Source organism: Protomyctophum parallelum (genome assembly GCF_964188405.1).
Source record: "Protomyctophum parallelum genome assembly, chromosome: 15".
Lineage (NCBI taxonomy): Eukaryota > Metazoa > Chordata > Actinopteri > Myctophiformes > Myctophidae > Protomyctophum > Protomyctophum parallelum.
Window position 1 is genome coordinate 11,630,565 of NC_139710.1, and position 21,848 is coordinate 11,652,412.

General features: G+C 39.1%; 2 protein-coding genes across 3 annotated transcripts; one reads left to right on the plus strand and one right to left on the minus strand.

Annotated features, from left to right (window-relative positions):
• Positions 1-1,206: 1,206 nt before the first annotated feature.
• rfk (riboflavin kinase) lies at positions 1,207-10,684 on the minus strand. 2 transcript variants are annotated; one of them, XM_083784497.1, is made up of 4 exons: positions 10,214-10,684; positions 6,076-6,227; positions 5,097-5,199; positions 1,207-4,757 (listed from the first exon to the last, which is right to left on the minus strand). In XM_083784497.1, the coding sequence occupies exons 1-4, from the start codon at positions 10,293-10,295 to the stop codon at positions 4,591-4,593; spliced, it is 504 nt and encodes a 167-aa protein (XP_083640623.1). In that variant the 5' UTR covers positions 10,296-10,684; the 3' UTR covers positions 1,207-4,590. The 2 variants fall into 2 exon arrangements, with proteins under 2 accessions (XP_083640623.1, XP_083640624.1); XM_083784498.1 differs by having other exon boundaries at positions 4,724-4,860.
• Positions 10,685-15,982: 5,298 nt separating this feature from the next.
• On the plus strand, positions 15,983-18,894 carry LOC310871683 (beta-1,3-galactosyl-O-glycosyl-glycoprotein beta-1,6-N-acetylglucosaminyltransferase-like; the record flags this gene model as incomplete). The annotated part of the gene is made up of 4 exons (XM_083783323.1): positions 15,983-16,224; positions 17,406-17,499; positions 17,762-18,166; positions 18,409-18,894. 4 exons carry the CDS (start codon positions 15,983-15,985, stop codon positions 18,892-18,894), a joined length of 1,227 nt encoding a protein of 408 aa, XP_083639449.1.
• Between the last annotated feature and the right edge of the window lie 2,954 nt (positions 18,895-21,848).

Below are 21,848 nucleotides of genomic sequence, written 5' to 3' on the forward strand. Positions count from 1 at the left end.
TATAGCCTACACATGGGATGCATTGCATAGCAAGTGTTACAAAAGCACAAATCTTAGTCCATATCCCCACTCAACACAACAGTGGTCCCCAGGTTGATTCTAAAGGCTCATACATAGTCTGGATTTTCGGTGGTTAGGTGACCACCGAACTACAACATGACGTCACGAGCCGCGGTGAAGAGCAAACCACCGCCACCGCTCCAGCCCTTCTCTCTGTTTTTACTCACCACCGCTTAACGTTATTTCAGCTCCGGTGGTCAGCTCACCACCAGAGCGGTGGTCACCTCACCACCGAAAATCCAGACTATGAATAGGCCTTAAGTCAGGGTGGTGGTCCCTCGTTCACAATCAGTTGAAAACCCCTGGCCTATATACATATAGGGATAGCCTGCTACTAGGGCTCAAGTGGTTACATGCAAACAAAGTCTAAAGTGTAATAACAGATTTCCTGAGTTCAGGCAAAGTCTGAAGTGTAACGCAACAAAGATATTGGGCCTCATTTACAGAAATGCCTATGCACAGCGGCCACTTTTCCACTGGTTGGGAACCAGTTCAGTTATGTTTGGTTCTTAGTCCATGAGCCAGCTAGAGCTCAAAAGTAATTATGAATTGATTGTGCAAAACCATAACTATATTAAATTGTTAATAGGGTCAATATAAGTAAATGAATACATGATAAACCTTCCACAGAAGTAGCGTTTTCATATGTACCGGTATCACACATTTTGTAAATTTCACCTACAGTAGGCGTGATAGGTGAATAGGTAAACATGTAATTAATAGTTATCACCATGAAACTTCCCCAGTTGATTACCTACATGAAGACAATGATTTATTCTTGTATTACACATTTTCTGAAATTGGACATTTAAATATGCAAATTAGGCAATATATAGGGAAAATATGAAAAAGCTACTACTGTGGAAGGGTTATCATATATTAATTTACTTATATTGATCCTATAAATACACAATTTAATATAGGTAAGGTTTTGCCCACTCAATTCATAATTAAAGTTCCAATTTTAGAGGACTGGCTCATGGACTAAGAACCAAAAAAAACCTGTACCGGTTCCCAAGAATGGAAAAGGGGCCAGTATGTACTCAATCATGTAAAAATATGGTAATTTACCATGGATTTCATCAACTGGCTTACCAGAGTCAAAATACATAATACAAATATGGACAAACACAATACGTATGCAGCAGTTCAGTAGGCTTTATTAATTAGCAAAATGTAATTTCAAACACAGCCAAAGGTGACAGTAACAGATTAAACCTCCATTCCACGTTTGCATTGTTCATTTAGTTTGTCATTTTGTTACAACATAACAGACAACACTCACTTCCTGTTTGCCTGCTTGGCCATTACAGTAATATATAAGAACATGACTGATAGAGAGCTGGAGAATAGGAGCAATTACATATATTGTAGAATTATCCATTTAATAGAGCAAAATTATATGAACATGTGTAAGTAAAGTTAGGCAATCATCAGTCACTGTAGTATTCTACAACCGCATTGATTGACAAAAATAACACTTTTTAAATAAATAAAAACCCTGAAAAAACGGACGCAGCATGCCACGTTTTACTTAAAAGCTGCTATTTTTGCAAAGCGATGTAGTCAAACAAAGTATAAATTCAGTTTTACAGCACTAACAGGATATGGCTGAACTGAATATCCTTTGAATGATGTAGATTATGGCTCCCTTATGCTGGAATTACAATGTAGGTACACGACTATGTTTTACTATAATCCCCCTTTCTTTGAGTGCTTTACCCTATGGGAAGAAGCTCTTTGATCGGGTGCAGTACTTATAGTTTAGACAGTTTTTGGTTTAGACTAGTCATTGGTTAGACCAGTCATTAGTCCTACAACTAAAACCTATCTCAAACCCTCACCCTAAACCTAACCTCCCACGGGGCAGCACACCTAAACCTAACCTTAACCCATGTCTAACCAATGACTAGTCTAAACTAAGTATGCACCCCCTTTGATCAAAACACTTTTCCTACAGTGTCTTTGCAGTAGACCTACTAGAACTTATAATTTACTGTTGTATAATTATAAATGTAAAATGAGGCACCATTAATAGCATATAGCTCCATTGACTCTACAATGAGTGTCTGAGTTAATTTAGAAATTAAATATTTCCAAAAAGTGAGATATTTTGCTTTGAAAAGAAATCCTTCATCTTTCCGTCACAATTCAAGATTGCTTTAACAAAGCAGTGCATTAGATTTCTAAAAAGAGCCATCATTCAACTCCCGAGTACATCGGGAGAGGAAGGCAACATACAACATACACAAACGCAAATGATAAACAAATGATCTTATATGGTAGGAAAGGGTATATCAAAATAAAGGTAGTGGGTTGCACACACCAAGACTGCAGTTCAAATAGTTTATTTCATATTTGAACAAATAAGGACAAACGTTTCAGCTATCCAGCCTTCATCACTGATGAAGCTATTTTGCTTCATCAGTGATGATAATTTGTGACGATAGTGTTTCTGTGTGTCTTAGTAAAGCGGCAAACATGTCTTTTACATGTGATAAAGTTTGAGAAGCCATATATGCAGAACTAACGTAGCCTACTATAATAAATAAATCAAAGTTATGGGCAAAGGTGCCATTCCAAAATCTATACAAGAGTAAATCTGTCCCTGGGAAGGGAGAAGAAAGTTAGAATCTATTAAAAAATAAACAATATTCATAAAATAGTAATTATCTCTCTCAAGAAAAGTCTCCACTGAATGATATGATTGAACTTAGAAGCAATGTACTTAGTCATAGGGTAGCACAAATTTGAGCTCTACTCTTCCCATAAATACATCAAGAGTAGCTTAATTAACCCTCACTTAGGCATTCCTTATCAAGTTCCAGAAGCTGTAATGTGACCATGTTGATGATTCAGCTATAGCGTGTGAGCAAAGACACAATCTTGTAACATAAATTACAAGTATAGTGACTGATTTCATTACATGTATTTAACAATTCACAATATGAATTAAAGTCTGAACATTCCCAGAAATATTGAACCACAAAATTTGGATGGACTTCAGACTCCCCCACCGCTTATCAGTGCTTATGACTTGTATACCTAGAAAGTCTTAGTGATTACAAGTCTATTAAATTAAGATTAGCCAGTGAAAAATGCTGTCTATTATTTATATATCTATGCTCAAACCGAGTGGAAGCGTGTAGGGCGAGGAGCTGGTTTCAAAAAGGGGGTACGGGTGTCATCTAGATTTTATGTGACTTGAGGGGCAACATTGTGCCAATTAAAGAATCAAAACAAATAATAATACTGATGCAAGAAAACAGTTGGTCATATACATCAGTGGAGTCCACAGTGTGCTTAATGTCCTCAAAGTCAGATTGGAAACGGCATTACAATTTGGTAATGTTAAATAAGGCTGAAAAAAGGCTGAGTTGTTTGTGTTTTGTTCACAGCACACATGACGAGACCAATGATATTTGATATTGACGAAATAAAATAAATGCAATGCATTTGTGTGCGACTTTAATATGGTCCGAAAGCACATTACGACAGGTAGGAGATGTAGTTGGCCCTTGGGTATTTTCATGTTTTCAAATTTGGCCCCCTTTGAAAAAGGTTTGGACACCCCTGATATACACGAATTCAGTTTTGAGTTTACAATCATGGGCAAGTGAATTTTCCATAACTAAAATAAACAACAAACTTAAATATAAACTACCGGTAAGACAAACAAATCACCTATTTTAATATGGGCAGTGATCAGACAGTTTGTGACTAAAAGTCCTAGCAGCAGGGATGTTACATTTCAAATTGATTTAATTAAATGAAAATAGTGAGAGAAAACATGGAAAGACCTTTGATATTAACTTTGTCAGTAATACATCAATCTGTCTGTCACTCTGGTGTCCATCTCTTAAGTTCCAAACATTAATGCCCAGATATAAACATCTTCCCTGCTAAAACAAATATCAACACACAAGACTTAATAAGTAACATATTTGACCTTGGTGAGATAGCACTCACGGAAAGGGCACTGATAGTAAAAGAGCAAAGCTCCGAATGGGGCAGTGGGGCCGGGTGTTCATGGCCCAGCCTTGCCTTTCACAATAAAAGACATACCATCATCTCCACTAACAAGGTCCATTCAAACACTTTCCCATACTAACACAGATTTAAAAGATTGACAAGAATATGAACAGGATATCTAGTTCAGAAGTTATCTATTCATACTACAGCCATTGCCTAAGAAAATCTGAATGGGAATGTGTAAAAATAGGAAAACAAAGGGGAAATGATAATCAAAGGGCATTGCCCCACATAAGATCCTAATGAGGTAATGTGGTGAGATTGTACAGAACTCAAAACCATCCATGAATTCAAATGGTTGCCTGCAGTGAAAAGAAGAATGCTTCCTCCAGCAAGACTTAAGACAAAATTAGAAAAAAGTAAAAGTAAAAAAGAAAATGGCAGTTGATGGATTCATCACTATAGACAAGGTCCTTACTTAATGATCAAGTGAGGGTTGTGCATCGATTAGGGTGGGTTTTGCATATGCGTGAAAAAAGCTCAAGAAAGAGTCATCGGTCAGTGACCGTTGATTATCGTTTGTGATGATGAAGACGACGACTCAGTGGTTGATGTGTTGTGGGCTGTGGTGAAGAAGTTGTCCTCCTTCAGCTTGAGATGCTCTGGGAGCTCACACTTTGCCTTGGCCTCCTCTATGTCATTGTTTATTGCCACTATTAGTTCTTCTGTTTCATAAAATAAAAAAAAGGATGGAGAGAAGGAAACAAGTGATAATGTCATGTAGAAAATGTTGAATAGATGAGCAGGGAAAGACAGGAGTGTAAAGTTCTGTAAACAAGAGGTAGGACATTTTAGATTAGAGCAAAGGATGGTAACAGAATTAAAGAGGAGATGGAGGGAAGAGAGAGAGGGATAAATTGAATTTGAGAGGAAGGAAACAATCCAGATGGACAGAGTAGGCAGGGGATGGAGACAATATGAAAAAAGACAAGGGAAGGCAGAAAGGAAGGAGATGACTGTTAAGATTGAATTTGGGTGGCCTTCATTTGAGTTATAAATCTTACCAAGTGAGTTGTAGCTCCTCTCAGGACGAATGTAACCTGCCATTACAACACTGAGAATCTGTCCATAAAAGTCGTCTTTGAATGTGTGAATCACATGCGTCTCCTGTGATGAAAAACACAATGCATTTTTTAAAGTTTATAGAGGCACCAATTGTAACTCTTTTTGACACCTAATACCTAATCACATGCACATCGACAGTAGGTGCCAGTTCTTTTTCTTTTCTTAATTTTTCTCTTTTTTAAAAGGTAGAGCCCCCCCCCCCCCCACACCAGCTTAAAAGTAAAGAATGACTTTGTTGAGTGTCTAGCTCATTAAAGTGATCCTTTGAATAAATTCCTAGCATCAGGGAATTTGGATACTGAAGCCAAAAAAGTGCTACTACTGCTCTAACCTAATCGTAAATGTATTTGTGGCGGTACACAGCTGTCTTACGTTGTGCTGTCTTTGTCTTAGAGGGGGGCTAGACTGGACAGAGCGGAACGGAAGTATCGAGGTGGCTGCACCGACAATTCATCCGTCCCTCGGGGAGCATTTTTCCTCTGAAGGCGCGTAGTCGCATACATTACACACAGAAAAATAGAACGTGCGGAGCTTACGCACAACCTGCGCACCGCACCAACACTCGGTGTAGCCGAATCAGGTTCCATTGATTATAGTGGCAAGACTGTTAACCAAGAAGGCTGTTCATTCCCAACCACTTATTGGGGTAAATGAACAGCATTTTAATTGGGGGAGGCAATTGGCTGAAAGTAAGTTTTCAATTCCTTACGTTATTCGGATTGTTACACATAGTAACAAATTATCAAACAAACAAACAAAGTCTGCATTGTGTAGGTTTAAAGATGATCAGAAAAGTGGAAACACAGAGACCCAGAGTGAAATTTCTGTTTAAGCTAAATGTTCCCGACTGAGTTTACTTTAACTTGTTGAGCATGAAACACTGTAATCACAGTGAACAATTGTCATGTTATAACTAACCATGGACTTCTTTGTGTTTTTGTAATAAGGGTTCCAACCGATGCTCATCACCATTTTGTGGATGTCTCCGTTATCTATGCATGCCCAGCCATAGTAAATTCCTGTGCAAATATCTGCAGGTAGATGTTCCACCACTGAGTCCGGGAAGTTTGCTGAAGGGAGATAGAATAGGGGCGAGTGAAAGTGAGATACTTGTCAAATACAATTATAAATAATATAAAGAATTATAAACAAATTCAGTTCATCAATCTATGAGTTTTTTCAGTGACTTGCTAATTGCCAAATGTAATGTTATACTTCTGTAATTCCTGTTAAGTCATGCAAGTAATGTGGGGTATTTCAGCCAAGTGGCAGAGATATTGAATTTGAGTACGTCTGTTTCTGTGTATCTGTCTAAAGCTAATCTTGCAAACTACTCTGCCAAATGTCAATCTGCGTCATCTTTCTTGTGTCTGCCTGGCAGCAGGCCAATTCTCAATTTGTTTTGGCAACTACTATGTCTTTATTTTATTTTGTTATACTTACACAACGATCTTCCCTTCAGGCTATGAGATAAATGTTGTCCCACCAGGCTGGCCAATCACAATCCCTCTGGATTTGTTAATGTATTGGAACTAGCCAATCACAGACATACAAGTTCACAGATACAAGTTCACAGATTCTCTCTCTCTCACACACACACACACACACACACACACACACACACACACACACACACACACACACACACACACACACACACACACACACACACACACACACACACACACACACACACACACACACACACACACAATGTGTATCCCACGTTTGTAACCACTTTTTCACCCGTTGCCACTTGCCTAAGCTATCCCACTGCTACTCTACCTCCGCCAACCTGGGGAGAGCCCCGAACTGAGCTCATGCTTCCTTCAATGCGGAGGAGTGAGCAGGCCACTTCATATCACCTGACAATGCTGATGCGGAGTTTTCCCAGTAGGACGTAGCACGTGGAAGGAAGAACATGTTATTCCAACCTGTAGTGCCCAAGTCCTATACTTGGGTGCAACTGGATGCTGACAGCTAGGGGTTTAAGGTTTAGACGTGTGCAGAAGAACTGATGTCCAAAACGTTTCCATAGAGTAATACAATTATATTTATTCTCCGTCCAAAGTCCTGTACTTCAGTAAAAAAATACAATAAAATAAACAAATGCAGACAAACGCATACAGACCACCAGCCTAACAAACAGTCAAAAACGGTATACCTCCCATCAGCAAAACCTGCGCTCAATCAGGGACAGGGTAAAATACTGGGCTGGCCTTGACATCCTTGTATGGAACAGCACAGCGGGGGACTGAGAGAAAGCCAGCCACTGATCCGAAACAAGAGAGGACCACACAGTGCCGAAAGCCTGCTGATCTGACTGACGCATGTAGGTTTGTACGTGTGAGTGTGTGTGTGTGTGTGTGTGTGTGTTTACGCATGTTCTGTGTCAGGCATCTGATGCAAGACACAATATATTGATTGAACTGCCAGTGGAGAGAGTGGGGACCAGTCAGTTAACAAATTCATGGACATGAAACAAGTGTCAACTTGAAGTTTAGAAAGAGATTGTTACACAATGTCCATCATATTTAAGTTTGTTTGTTTTGATTACTCAAAAGTGCAGCACACGCAGCACAGTAAAATGAGTAAATGGACAGAAAGAATGCCTAACTAACAAGACTCGATAAACGAATGTTTTCCAAATACTGCCTTACATGCTCCTCATTGGCCGTAGGTCCGGGAGTATGAGAATGTGAACATGCGTGCAGCGAGTGCAGTTTCACCTTTTCTAACGGAATATACACAATCCTGAGTAGCCTACAGCGGACAAATACATATTAAATGGCTGGACTCCAGGTATGAACCCAAACTGTCTGTCTGTGACTAGTCTGTGCAACTTTCCATAGCACTCAACTGTAGTTATAACACAGTAGGCCTAAATCATGAGATGACGGTTATCTTTATGGTAACAGCTGTTGTCTTCATTGTAACTGCTGTTATAATCAATGCTCATTAGGCTAAGAAAGTTCAAGCCTAATCTATTTTTCGTTGCGCGATGGCGTTGAGTCGAGCTGATAACATCCACAGGTGTGTGTTTATTGCGTGGCGGGGTGCGGCTGTCCAAAAAAACAACACAATTGATTCAGACAGTGCATGCTCATAAAAACTTTAAATATTTTAATTACATATACATATATATATATATATGTATGTTCAGGTTCGAGAATGTGAATAGAATCTTGTAGTGTGTGATGCCTTCAGATTATCTGCTAAAATTATCGTGTCAGATACAGATTATCCTATAGTTGTAGTGTGTGACGCTACCAGATTACAAAATTGCTTACAATCGTAAAAAATCTTGCAGTGTTAAGGCTAACCTAGAACGGGGTGCATACGTTGGTTAGAAATACTAACAGTCTGACAGACATTAGTCCGACAACACTGTCGCTTCAGACATGCGTAGCCGGTTACAACCAACCTGTGGCAGGTTAAAGGAGAATTCCATGCTAGAATGCTTTCTTATCTTTCTTACCTTTCTTTGTAGTTGTTACATCCCCACCAAAGAGGTCCAGGTGTTGTTTTGTGCAAAAACTCCTTATTGGCTATTTCCCCTACCATAAACCCTCAATGAATTGCATTGAATTGAAAGGGGCTATGGGGTGTTATGCTAGTTCGCTTATTTCCATCGAAAGAAGTAGTAAAGTGTGCCGCTTGGGATATTATTTACATTATGAAGAGAGGATATATACAAAGAAATTATAATTTTGAGCAATGGAAATGAGTGAATTAGCACAACACCCCATAGCCCCATTCAATTCCCATTCAATTCAATGCAATTCATTTAGGGCTTATGGTAGGGGAAATAGCCAATAAGGAGCTTTTGCACAAAATAACACCTGGACCTCTTTGGTGGGGACGTACCAACTACAAAGAAAGGTAAGAAAGCCTTTTAGTATGGAATTCTCCTTTAAAACTCACCCATGCTCCCAACATGCGTGGTAGGTTAAAACCTGTGGCCTGTGCGGTTAGGTTTATGGCTTGTACACTACACACTGCACGATATTTACTCCGATTATGCTGTCAGGGAAGCATTTCTGGCACTCGCCGACAAAACCCCCGATCTGACGCAAGATCAGGCTTTGATTGCAGAGGTTTTGCTCGCCGTCTGTGAAAGGAGCTGCGAGTGTTTCTGAATATCCAGCAGGTTTGAAATTTGGCTGCCTCGCCAACTGGACATCTTACACTTGCAGTATGAACGGGGTTGCGACAGCGTCCGGAGAAGGCCTGTATTACAGCCAATGAGAGCACAGGAAAGCTGTGCTCACAGACAGAAAGTCAACATGTCTGTTTGTATCGATAAATGATATATAACCTTTATTCCGTACGTATATACAGGTGTCATAGGTAGCTATATTAGCCTAATATTGCTGTTAAATAGTCTATAAAACCAACGCATCTCACTTGAATAATGTTGAATAATATTAAAACGCAAACATTTGGACCACCACACACCAACACCAACACTTTTAGGTATTGCCAAGAAGCATTGTTACAACAAGAGACATAAGATAATTTATCATGGTGGTTATGTCTGGCTGCAATGCTTCTTGGCAATGTGTAAAATTTCCCAAAATTCAATGTTTTAAACACACACACACACGGTAAATTAAACCTACAGTGAGTGTACAAAGAAGATGCACACAGGTGTGATGACACACGTCACACTACTGCAGTAGTGTCATAAATAAGGACAGTAATAATCTATTCTACAGTGAATAAAAAGAGTAATATATATAGTAAAAATGATAAAATCGTGACATGCATTCGTGTGCCCCCCCCCCCCCCCCCACTCAGCACACACTTATTTTACATTGCATTGTTGTCGAGGTGACACACCAAGCTGAGAGAGCTCTGCTGCCTCGGATGACCTCGCAGGTTTCTGCCAAGTGAAATGACGCACGTTGCGTCATTCACAACAAAACGTTTTGCTTGTAAATGACGTTACGTTTGGTTAGCATCACATCTTTACTAGAACAACTTGCTGTACAGTGTTAATAGGCGCCAGACAGCTGTTGTCAAAGAGCATATTATCAAAAATAAACACACTTACCAGTAGGAATCCCAAGTTCTTTACTTCCTCTCCCGAATCCTCGGACCACCTCTCCCCGGCAGAAGTACGGAAGACTCCTCATGTCTCCTGTATCGAGGCTTCTCTTCGATTTACACTTAACAGAGGCAGAGCAAATAACCTCAATGTCGTTGGCAGACTGCCTGTGTAAACACGGTTTGTTGCCGTAATAGAGATCAGAGTTCGCCCTTGTGTTTGGCTAGATCACGAGCTAACTTTATTTTGAGTGAGTGTCACCCGGTGCCACCACCAACTAAGCTAGCGAGCTAAAGCCAACTATGCTATCCTAATTTCCTTATTCTAAACAGTGGGGAGAGTGCCCGTTATACCGTACAGAAACGCTACACAAACAAAATATCCTCTCTGTCACGTCGGTTCACCCACTGGCTGCTAACAAACAAACACCTCGCATTTTGGGCTAGAGTGAGATGATGCTGCGATTTGAACTGAAATAACGTAGGTTACATTAGTGTAGATCCCATAGTCCAGAGGGAAGGTCGCGCCCCTCCAGGCTATGTGACCATTGACAGTTGGTCAAGGCTATCCAATCGCAGTCCAAGTGTGGTTACGTATGGGCTATGGGTTGGGCCAGTTTAGAGCCATTAAGAAAGAGAGTTACGACAGTCCATTGTAAACTTTCATTGTAAACGGAAAATGCGACTCGTCACTCATGAGTCATGACCCAGCACTTTCGTGTAGTTCCAACGTTGGAACGCATTCATCAGAATTTAGTCACGCTCGCTACACGAGCCATGTGATCGCGTGGCGCCGTGGCGATGAGATCAGAGAGTGTCTTAACTGTCTCTTTCAATGGTTCTGGGCCAACTTGACAGTCAACTAGCCAATCACTCTCCAGGCTGCTGTTCACTTGTCTACCAGTAGGAGAAGCTAAATCTGATTGATTGATTGATTGATTGATTGATAGATAATTGTATTAATAGTGTATACTGGTTACAGTTCAAGGTAATCAAAATATTTAAAGACATACAGATATACACTTCGAGACAGAGACTGCGTTGACCGAATGGCAACCCACCCTAGGCATGCCTAGATAAAATCCTATACCTAAATCTTTCACAATGCAGTAGTTGAATTAGAATCTTTATTGTCACATCACAATTAAGTAAAAAGGTGGGTGAAATTCATTTTTGTGCAGGAAAAAAGAAGAAAACAAAGAAAGGGAAGAAGAGAGAGAGAGAGGAGGGTAGGAGATTAGATCGACATTTTTTAACACAGCACACTGCTTCATTTCCAAACATACCTCCCAACTCATCAATGGAATCTATATTTCTACCTGACTCATTGGTCAAAGGAGGTGTTTCTATTATTTATAATTCTCTCTCATGTTTAGATAATAATGCCTCCTTGGATTATTTAAAAACTGCTTGGGAAAACGATTTAGGAATATCTATCACTGATGAGCAATGGTCTACATCTCAAAAATGTGTGCACTCTTCTTCAGTATGCGCCAGGCATGGTCTTCTACAGTTTAAAATATTACACAGGTTACATTTGTCAAAGGAAAAACTCAACAGAATGTATTCAAATGTGAATCCAGCCTGCGACAGATGTGGCCAATCGCCGGCCACTCTAGCTCATATGTTCTGGCACTGCACTAAACTAACATCATATTGGCAAAGTATATTTAAATCACTGTCAGACATTGTTGGAAGACCTTTTGACCCGGATCCACTGACAGCAGTTCTGGGAGTCAGGGGGCCCGGGGTCAAACTGTCTACTTTCCAATATAACATGGTAAAATATGTGACTCTACTAGCTCGCAGACTGATACTGTTGAATTGGAAACAAGCACAGGTTCCGACTCACACTACACTTATGAAAGATGTTATGCACTACTTGCAATTGGAAAAGATAAAGTTTGAATTGAGAGGTAGTGAAGATAGATTTTACCAGACATGGCAACCCTTCATTGACTATTTAAATAGGTGCACGCTAACGCCTCCTACACAATAGATAACATAATAGAAAATGTGTGTTTTTTCTTTATTTATTTTTTTCTCATTTAAAAATAAAAATGTCTGTAATTCAGTTGATTTACAACGTGTTGGAAAAGTTTGAGAGCAAGAGTGTCTGTCCTGTTGTCTTTGTTTTGTTTGTCTGTTCACATTTGTCATTGTTGAACTGTTTTTTAGTTTTTTCATGTTTATCACATTTATATATCTTTTTTATTATGTATTGTGGAATGTAAATGTGGAACATTTACATTACCTGTCATTATTTTTTTCATTTTATAAAACTGAATTACTCATTATCATTGTAAATAATATTCTGAAGTTGTCATATACAAAAAATGCCTAATAAAAACAGTATAAAAAAAAGAAGGAAAAACGTGAAGCTTGTTCCACAGTCCACACACAGCACACTCGTAGGGTGAGGGTCTCTCTTAGCTAATTTACAAACGGCACAGCCGTACAACCAAAGGGGTCTCTTTTCCACAAGAAAAATTACATAATAGTACCTAAGATTATATATATATATATATATATATATATATATATATAATTTTTATATTAAAATGTTCAATTCAATTCACTAAATTCAATTCAATAATTCATTTTTCAAGGTGCAGGACGTTATTCAAGGTGCAATATTGTTCAAGGTGCGTATGGACTGCGGGTTGACTAGTCATACAGTATAGATTATAACAAACCGCAGATAGCGGCCCGCAGATATGGCACAGATTCGGCACGGCTTGGAATATCGGCTTGGAATATCCGTGGATATGCACGGCTTGGGATAAACTGCCATGTCTTCCTTCTCAGAATGCATTTCTTTCATGTGGATTCCAAGGGATTCGATTTCCCAAAAGTTGCGTAACTGATCTGACAGTGCCTGTTCCTCTACGCTGATGTGCATCACTTCAATGTCCACAACTTCAGTTATGATATTTACTATTAGCGTAGTGACTTCTCCTTGCACCAGCCATCCAAATACACTTTCCAGTGCAACTAGTCCTTCATTCAGTCTCTCCATTTTTCCTGTGACCATTTTCCAATATTGGTCTCCGCCAATTAGGACTCCTAATTCCACTGCATCCATCCCTATGATGGTCATCCATTGGTTATCCTGCCCTCTATTTAATGAAAAAAACTTGCTTGAACTATAGCCTAGGAAATCATTGAAGATTCTACACTTGAGCAAACAGCCTTCAGCCCTGCCATGTTCAAGCAGTATAGGAGCCCCTTTTCCCCCCTTAAATGGCATACATTATTACAGCTACTATTTCCTGCTCAACAGGATTTCACCTTGTTTTCCAAACTATGTAATTAGTGTGGTTGCCCTAACAGGGCAACCAGACTCTTGTAATTGTGACACTTTATTCCCACATTATTAGTGTGGTTGCCCTGAGGGCAACCATACTATTGCTTTAGTGACCTTTTCTTTATTATTATAATAGATAAACTTTATTTTGCCGCGTTATACCTCCCACAGTTTTTGTCGCACGCACTCGAGCGACGACGGGCTACATCGGGAATCGTGTGCGTGTATTTTGCTAAGACATTTGTTGGATAGTTTAATTGATATGAATTAATTAGTGCATTAAATTTCCCCATAGACATGAATGGGAAAATGCAAAAACTCACTTTCAAGTATTTTTTCCTCTGAGACCGTAAGGGCTATACTTACAAGACTTGGAGGAGAGATTCATAATAATTACTAAAATTAATTACCTTAGAACTATATCGGTCGGCCTCATGGTGGCGCTATAACAGCCAACTTTACATTTCTGGGTATAACTCTTGAACCGTAGGTAAAATCAAAATGTTTTTTCCCCTGGATTCCTTGGGTCATGACGCATCTCCCCATATAGGTTACGCCCATTTGCGTCTAGATAGATTTCCCGCCATTTTGAATTTTGTTCAAAACACAGTTTTTGCTCCTCCTCCTACAGATTTTGACCAAATCTCACAAAAATCAGTACACATGATCTCGGGACCTATCCCAGAATTTAGATCTTCTGTATCGTTCGGCCGTAATCGTCTTCCAAAGTTAGTGGGAGGGGCCTATTTTACAAAAAATGCCACAATTAATTTATTAGTGAATTAAATTTCCTCATTGACATGAATGGGAAAAGGCAAAAAATCACATTCAAGTATTTTTTCCTCGGAGACTGTAATCACTATAGTTACAAAACTTTTAGGGATAATTCAACATTATCCCTAAAATTATTTAACACAAAAATTTTATCGGTCGGCCTTATGGTGGCGCTATAACAGCCCACTTTACCTTTTGGCTTATAACTCTTGAACCGTAGGTCGTAAAATCAAAATCATATGATTTTACTTAAGCATGATCACAGTGGTGACGCGACATTGTAATTGGCTGGCAATATTAGTGGGAGGGGCATATGTAAGCCACTGCGGCAACCACACTCTGCAATTTTTTTAAATTGCAAATTCTCTAGTAGTGATGCACCGAATATTCGTCCGCAGAAAATATTCGGCAGAAAATGGCTAAATATGCATTTTCGGCCTATTCGGTTTCGGCCCAAATAGGCAGAAAATATATCACCGAATAGTGTATGCAATTAATGCATTCAAAGAGCTGAATAAATGTTTTATGGATCCATAATAGTGATTATTATTTAAGTTAAGTTTTGCCATAACCATAATATAACATTTGTAGAATCAAACTCAGGTTAAGTGAGGATACTAAAACAGCGATATTCAGTTACACTTCATACCAATGCTGTGCGGGTGTAGGTATGTTAAGTGATAACCACTTTCAACATGGCATTATAGGCAAAAGCTTTCTAAATCTAAATCTAAATCTAAATCAGACCTGTCTGGCTGGAAACATTGTGGTTGCAAGGACTGCATTTCTGACCTTTCAGATACAGGACTGTGTCACAGTCATTACCCGGTGATTGAGAGATTATTTATTCTGTACTTACTCTGTATAAACATACTATTTTAACTAGTGATGCCCCGAATATTCAGCCGCAGAAAATGTTCGGTTTCGGCCCGAATAGGCAGAAAATATATCACCGAATAGTGTATGCAATTAATGCATTCAAAAGGGCTGAATAAATGTTTTATGGACCCATAATAGTGATTATTTTTTAAGTTAAGTTTTGCCATAATCATTTATTTTAAATAAATCAGGTAGCTTTAAGGTACAGCATGACAGCAATGGTAGGAAAAAAGATGTATAATATTAATCATATTCGGATATTCGGTATTCGGTTTTCGGCCAACTGTTTCCTATATTCGGTATTCGGTTTCGGCCAAGAATTTCAATTTCGGTGCATCCCTATTTTCTAGTTAACTAAACATTAGCAGAAAACTAAAGCATGGGCGGTTTTGTCATTTTGTCAACGATCACTTAACCCATTTAGACCAATGAATTGTAATAGTTGCAAATATATTTTTACAGGGTGTTCAAGTTAAGCAGGAAATATTTGATGTTCCCACTGAGCGAAGAAGAGGGGGACTTTCCACTGGCAATTTCTATTGTGTGATTGGCTGTGGACCTGTGGTCATACATTGGTTATCCTGCCTTCTATTTTAGCCTTCTATTTAATGAAAGAAACTTCCTTGAACTATAGCCTAGGAAATCATTGAAGATTCTACACTTGAGCAAACAGCCTTCAGCCCTGCCATGTTCAAGCAGTAGGAGCCCCTTTTCCCCCCTTAAATGGCATACATTATTACAAAGCTACTACGGCGTAATTGCCGCCTCCGCTGGCTATTTTTCTCTGTCATTCTGGGATCATTATGTTTTCTTGTAATGCATGGCACATCAGAGGCGGACTGGGATACTATCTACAAACACAGTTCTAGGTCTAGTTGGTTGGTATATAGGCCTACAGCTGTTGATGGGAACCATGAAGATAACCCTTACTGCTCTGCAATCCTGCAAGGAGATAATGACACACTGCAGGAGGCCAAGCTACTGACAATCACTAAAGACTTCAAGAGGACTGTCCAGATCTCTGATGAGTATTATATCAATGCCACCCAGGACTGCAGGTGAGATTCTGTTACTGTAAATGTAAAACAAAAGCAGTGGTGGAGAAAGTAGGCTAATATTTTTAAAGGTATCAATATCCTACTGCAATGTAGAAATACTCTGTTACAAGTAAAACTCTGGAATTCTAAATGTTGATTAAAATACGCCTGCCTACAAAAGTATTGGTATTGGTATGATGAAAATGTACCTTACTAAAAGTATAAAGTACCCTATTGTTTTTCTTTTCAATGGAAATATCCTAAAAATCTGGTTATTATAATCGGGTACTAGACTATTTGATAATTGTAATTAGTGATGCACCGAATATTCGGCCGCAGAAAATATTCGGCAGAAAATGGCTAAATATGCATTTTCGGCCTATTCGGTTTCGGCCCAAATAGGCAGAAAATATATCACCGAATAGTGTATGCAATTAATGCATTCAAAGAGCTGAATAAATGTTTTATGGATCCATAATAGTGATTATTATTTAAGTTACGTTTTGCCATAACCATAATATAACATTTGTAGAATCAAACTCAGGTTAATGGGTTAAGTGAGGATACTAAAACAGCGATATTCAGTTACACTTCATACCAATGATACTGTGCGGGTGTAGGTATGTTAAGTGATAACCACTTTCAACATGGCATTATAGGCAAAAGCTTTCTAAATCTAAATCTAAATCTAAATCAGACCTGTCTGGCTGGAAACATTGTGGTTGCAAGGACTGCATTTCTGACCTTTCAGATACAGGACTGTGTCACAGTCATTACCCGGTGATTGAGAGATTATTTATTCTGTACTTACTCTGTATAAACATACTATTTTAACTAGTGATGCCCCGAATATTCAGCCGCAGAAAATGTTCGGTTTCGGCCCGAATAGGCAGAAAATATATCACCGAATAGTGTATGCAATTAATGCATTCAAAAGGGCTGAATAAATGTTTTATGGACCCATAATAGTGATTCTTTTTTAAGTTAAGTTTTGCCATAATCATTTATTTTAAATAAATCAGGTAGCTTTAAGGTACGGCATGACAGCAATGGTAGGAAAAAAGATGTATAATATTAATCATATTCGGATATTCGGTATTCGGTTTTCGGCCAACTGTTTCCTATATTCGGTATTCGGTTTCGGCCAAGAATTTCAATTTCGGTGCATCCCTAATTGTAATAGTTGCAATATATTTTTACAGGGAGTTCAAGTTAAGCAGGAAGTATTTGATGTTCCCACTGAGCCAAGAAGAGGAGGACTTTCCACTGGCATTTTCTATTGTTCTCCACCATAAGGTATTTTCGAAACAAATAAAAATAAAATATTTTTTAAAGATTAACTGCTTTCAATTAAATTAATTTTGAACTAGACCCGCTCAGTGGAGTGCAATCTCCTCCAGCAGGCACACTGCTGGAGGAGAACTTTGTCCTATAACACAAACATTGAAGACGAAGGTGAGGACGCAAATTCTGATTGGCCGGAATGAGATGATGTATGATGATGTACGATGATAAGAGCGCCCCTCACTTCACATGGGTGTGATTTCTATTCACATAGGTGCAGAACTTTGAGCATCTGCTGCGAGCCATCTACGCCCCTCAGAATGTTTACTGCATCCATGTTGACAAGAAGGCAGAGGCCTCAGTCATTGCTGCTGTTTCAGGTATCTCTTCTTGTTTCCCTAATGTCTTCATGGTCAGCCAGCCAGTGAGTGTAGTCTACGCTGCATGGCCACGCGTTCAGGCTGATCTCAACTGCATGGCCGATCTCTACAACGTTAGCACAACATGGAAGTATTTCCTCAACCTGTGTGGTCAGGATTTCCCTCTGAAAACTAACTTAGAAATTGTGAGGAACTTGCAGGTTCTGAAAGGCAGAAACAGCATGGAGTCAGAGCAAATTTCTGATGGGAAGAAGGAGAGGGTGAAGTCAGTTCATCAGATAGTAGATGGAGTGATCATGGTAATCATTCATATGAATATATGAATAGTTTTCTTTTTGTTATTATGCTTTCCCCCTAAATTGTGTTTTTGTTTTTGCTGGGTTGATGTAAGATTGTATTGTTTGTTATTGTTGTGTTGAAATGTGCAGCAAGGTAGTTCTATGTTAAGCATTGCTATAAATATAATATATTCCTTTTAGATTGCTTTCAATTATAAGATGCAAAATACTAATTTATTTTTTCTATCTCATACTCATTTCAGAAAACGGAGCAGGCTAAGAGTCCACCACCTTTTGATCTGCCCATCTTCTCGGGAAATGCCTACATCGTGGTTAGCCGGGGCTATGTCCGCAGTGTATTGGAGGACAACCGCATACAGGAACTGATCACTTGGGCAAAAGACACGTACAGTCCTGATGAGTTTCTCTGGGCCACCATCCAGCGCATCCCTACTGTTCCTGGCTCAGTGTGGCCAAATTCCAAGTATGATACAACGGATGTCAATTCTATTGCACGGCTAGTGAAGTGGGAGTGGCATGAAGGGCCTCAGGGTAAACTGGAGGCTGTGTACCCAAAGTGTCATGGCTCACATCAGAGGGCAGTATGTGTATATGGTGCTGGGGATCTGCAGTGGATCATTCAGCAACATCACCTTTTTGCCAATAAGTTTGATGTAGACACAGATGTCATCGCTATCCAATGTCTGGAAAAGTACCTCAGAGACAAGGCACTGGCAGAGCAACATTAAGTGTATTCAGAAGGTCTCAGACTCTCACAGACACGTTGGAACCAAAGAATGCATGAGGGGGTATTGAGCAGGTTCAGGTTCAGGTTCAGGTTCATTTATTAGTTTGTCCCCGTGGGGCGATTTGGTTTACAGCAAGGCATAACACAGGCAGGTAACAGGAAACACAAAAACACAGCAAAGGCACATAGTACACATAGAACATTTAAAACAGGATGGCAGTTCAAGGTATCAGTGTAACAATATAATTCATAACTTTTCCAGAAAGTTGTATAAAAATAAAAATAAAACTATTAATACAGATACAATTTATCTCCTCCTATCGACATTTAGAGCCTTGATAGCTACAGGCACGAAGGAGAACTTATACCTGTTGCTTTTGGCCCCTGGAACTTTTAGGCGAATGCCAGAGGGAAGCAGCTTGAACTCAGAGCTGAGGGGAATCTGGGAGTTGTCCGTAAAAATGGACTTGGCTTTCTTAAGCACCTGATTTTTAAATACTTGGTCTAGACTACTGAAATTAACTCCGGCAATCTTTGAGGCCGTTCTCACAATCCTACCAAGGTGGTTTTTGTCCTTTACATTTAGGTTTCCATACCAACAAATGATGGAGAAGGAGATAACTGACTCAATAAAGGCACTGTAGAACAGTTTCATAAGGGATTTGTCAACCTGAAATTTGGCGAGCTGTCACTTTCCTTACTTTCACTTTTACTATTTATTTAAAAAGAAACTGCAATATTCTGGGAATCTTGCACAATATAATTTCAGCCACTCTTTTATACCTTTTATATCTTGTGATTTTTATGTTTATTTGGGAGGGACAGCTCATATTAATTAATGAACACCACACATACAATGAACATGTTCTGTACAGGGGAGGACATCCAGCAGCTCATGATAGTGTTAACAGCAGAAATGAATAAATACAAACTCTGGTTTGATAGAAATAAATTATCCTTAAATCTAAGTAAAACAAAATGTATGGTATTCGGAAACCGCCAGATACAAACAGATATCCAGTTGATTATAGATAATAGTAAAATAGAAAGAGTATATGAAAACAAATTATTGGGAGTGATTCTAGACCATAGACTCTGCTGGAAACCCCATATAGAATATGTGGGGAACAAGATGGAAAAAGAGCATCTCGGTCATAAATAGGGTAAAACACCTACTCAGCCCCAGCTCATTGCACACGCTGTACTGCACAATGATCCTACCCTACCTGAACCACTGCTCTGAGGTATGGGGAAACACCTACCAATCTACCATAAATGATCCTACCCTACCTGAACCACTGCTCTGAGGTATGGGGAAACACCTACCAATCTACCATAAATGATCCTACCCTACCTGAACCACTGCTCTGAGGTATGGGGAAACACCTACCAATCTACCATAAATGATCCTACCCTACCTGAACCACTGCTCTGAGGTATGGGGAAACACCTACCAATCTACCATAAATGATCCTACCCTACCTGAACCACTGCTCTGAGGTATGGGGAAACACCTACCAATCTACCATAAATGATCCTACCCTACCTGAACTACTGCTCTGAGGTATGGGGAAACACCTACCAATCTACCATAAATCCACTGATTATACTACGAAAGAGAGCACTAAGTGTAATAAACAATGTAGGATACCGGGACCACACACACCCACTGTTTTTACAATCACACCTTCTGAAGTTCACTGATATGGTCAATTCTACAAATTATGTACAAAGCAAGATATAACCAATTACCGGTAAATGTACAAGACACATTTCTGAAGAGGACCACTGAACTTCAAAAAACCTGTGATGCGTACAAACTTGAAAACGAGGAGCATCTCGTCTTACGGGGTCACTCTGTGGAATGAGCTGTATATGTATTCCACTATGTATATTGTTGTGTATGTAAGTAACTGTATATGTATGCTTATATGCTTATTTATATGTATGCTTTATGTATGAGTGTATATCTAAGGACAACATTACATTACCATTATTTCGAATTACCATTCTGCAAATAAAACTGAACTGAACTGAACTGAACTGAATGCTGTGTAAATACACCAGATTTAGCAAGAATGCCAGTTTCCATTCGTAGTCCCCATACAGAAAGCAAGCAACAGTACAAGAGCACATTTACTAAAAGGCTACAAACAGAAGAGAAAAAAACAACATAGAAGAGAGAGAGAGAGAGAAAAAAAACGTGTTAATAGACTGAAGTTGAATTTGATTGAAATAAAAAAGTCAGCAATGGCAAAAACATTAACATTTGTAATGCTTTAAAATGCTGTGTCAGTAGTGGGATATACCGCCGACCATATCATCTACACCTGCCCCTTATACAGACCACCCTCGGAAGCCAGCCTCTTTGACCTGGGACCAGAGATGTGTGGCTCCACGACACAGAGTTGGACCTCTGACGTTACACGAAAGAAGAAGATCTCTTTATACTATATGAGTGGGATGCACAGTAACAGTATAAGCTGGTCTTTTATGATCTTGTTTGGGATCATTGGACCAATAGTATTTCTATAGACTACACATTTTATAATGCAATCATTATAATTACTCTAAAACATGTTTTTTCCAAACTTATATTTCCTTGAATTTGACATGAAATATGTGGACTGAAAACAAGATGTTTTTTCCCCCCTCTTATTTCAGTACTGCTCACGTCGTAAAAAAAGAGCAAAAATAAGAAAGCATTGGTATATCCCAGAAATGAATGGGTACTAACAATATAAGAAACAATTGTGGATGCTAATAAAAAGAGGAAATGTGTTCTTACATCACTTAAAAAATGAGGCCCAATTGTCTTAGAGTGATTAGATAATAATTAGATGTCCATCCATACTTCCATGCTTCCATGTTTACACATGTATGTTTGAATGGCCTGCCATTAAAACATTTTATGTTGCAGGATCTAGTTGAATTATGTTTGTCATGTCTGTCACC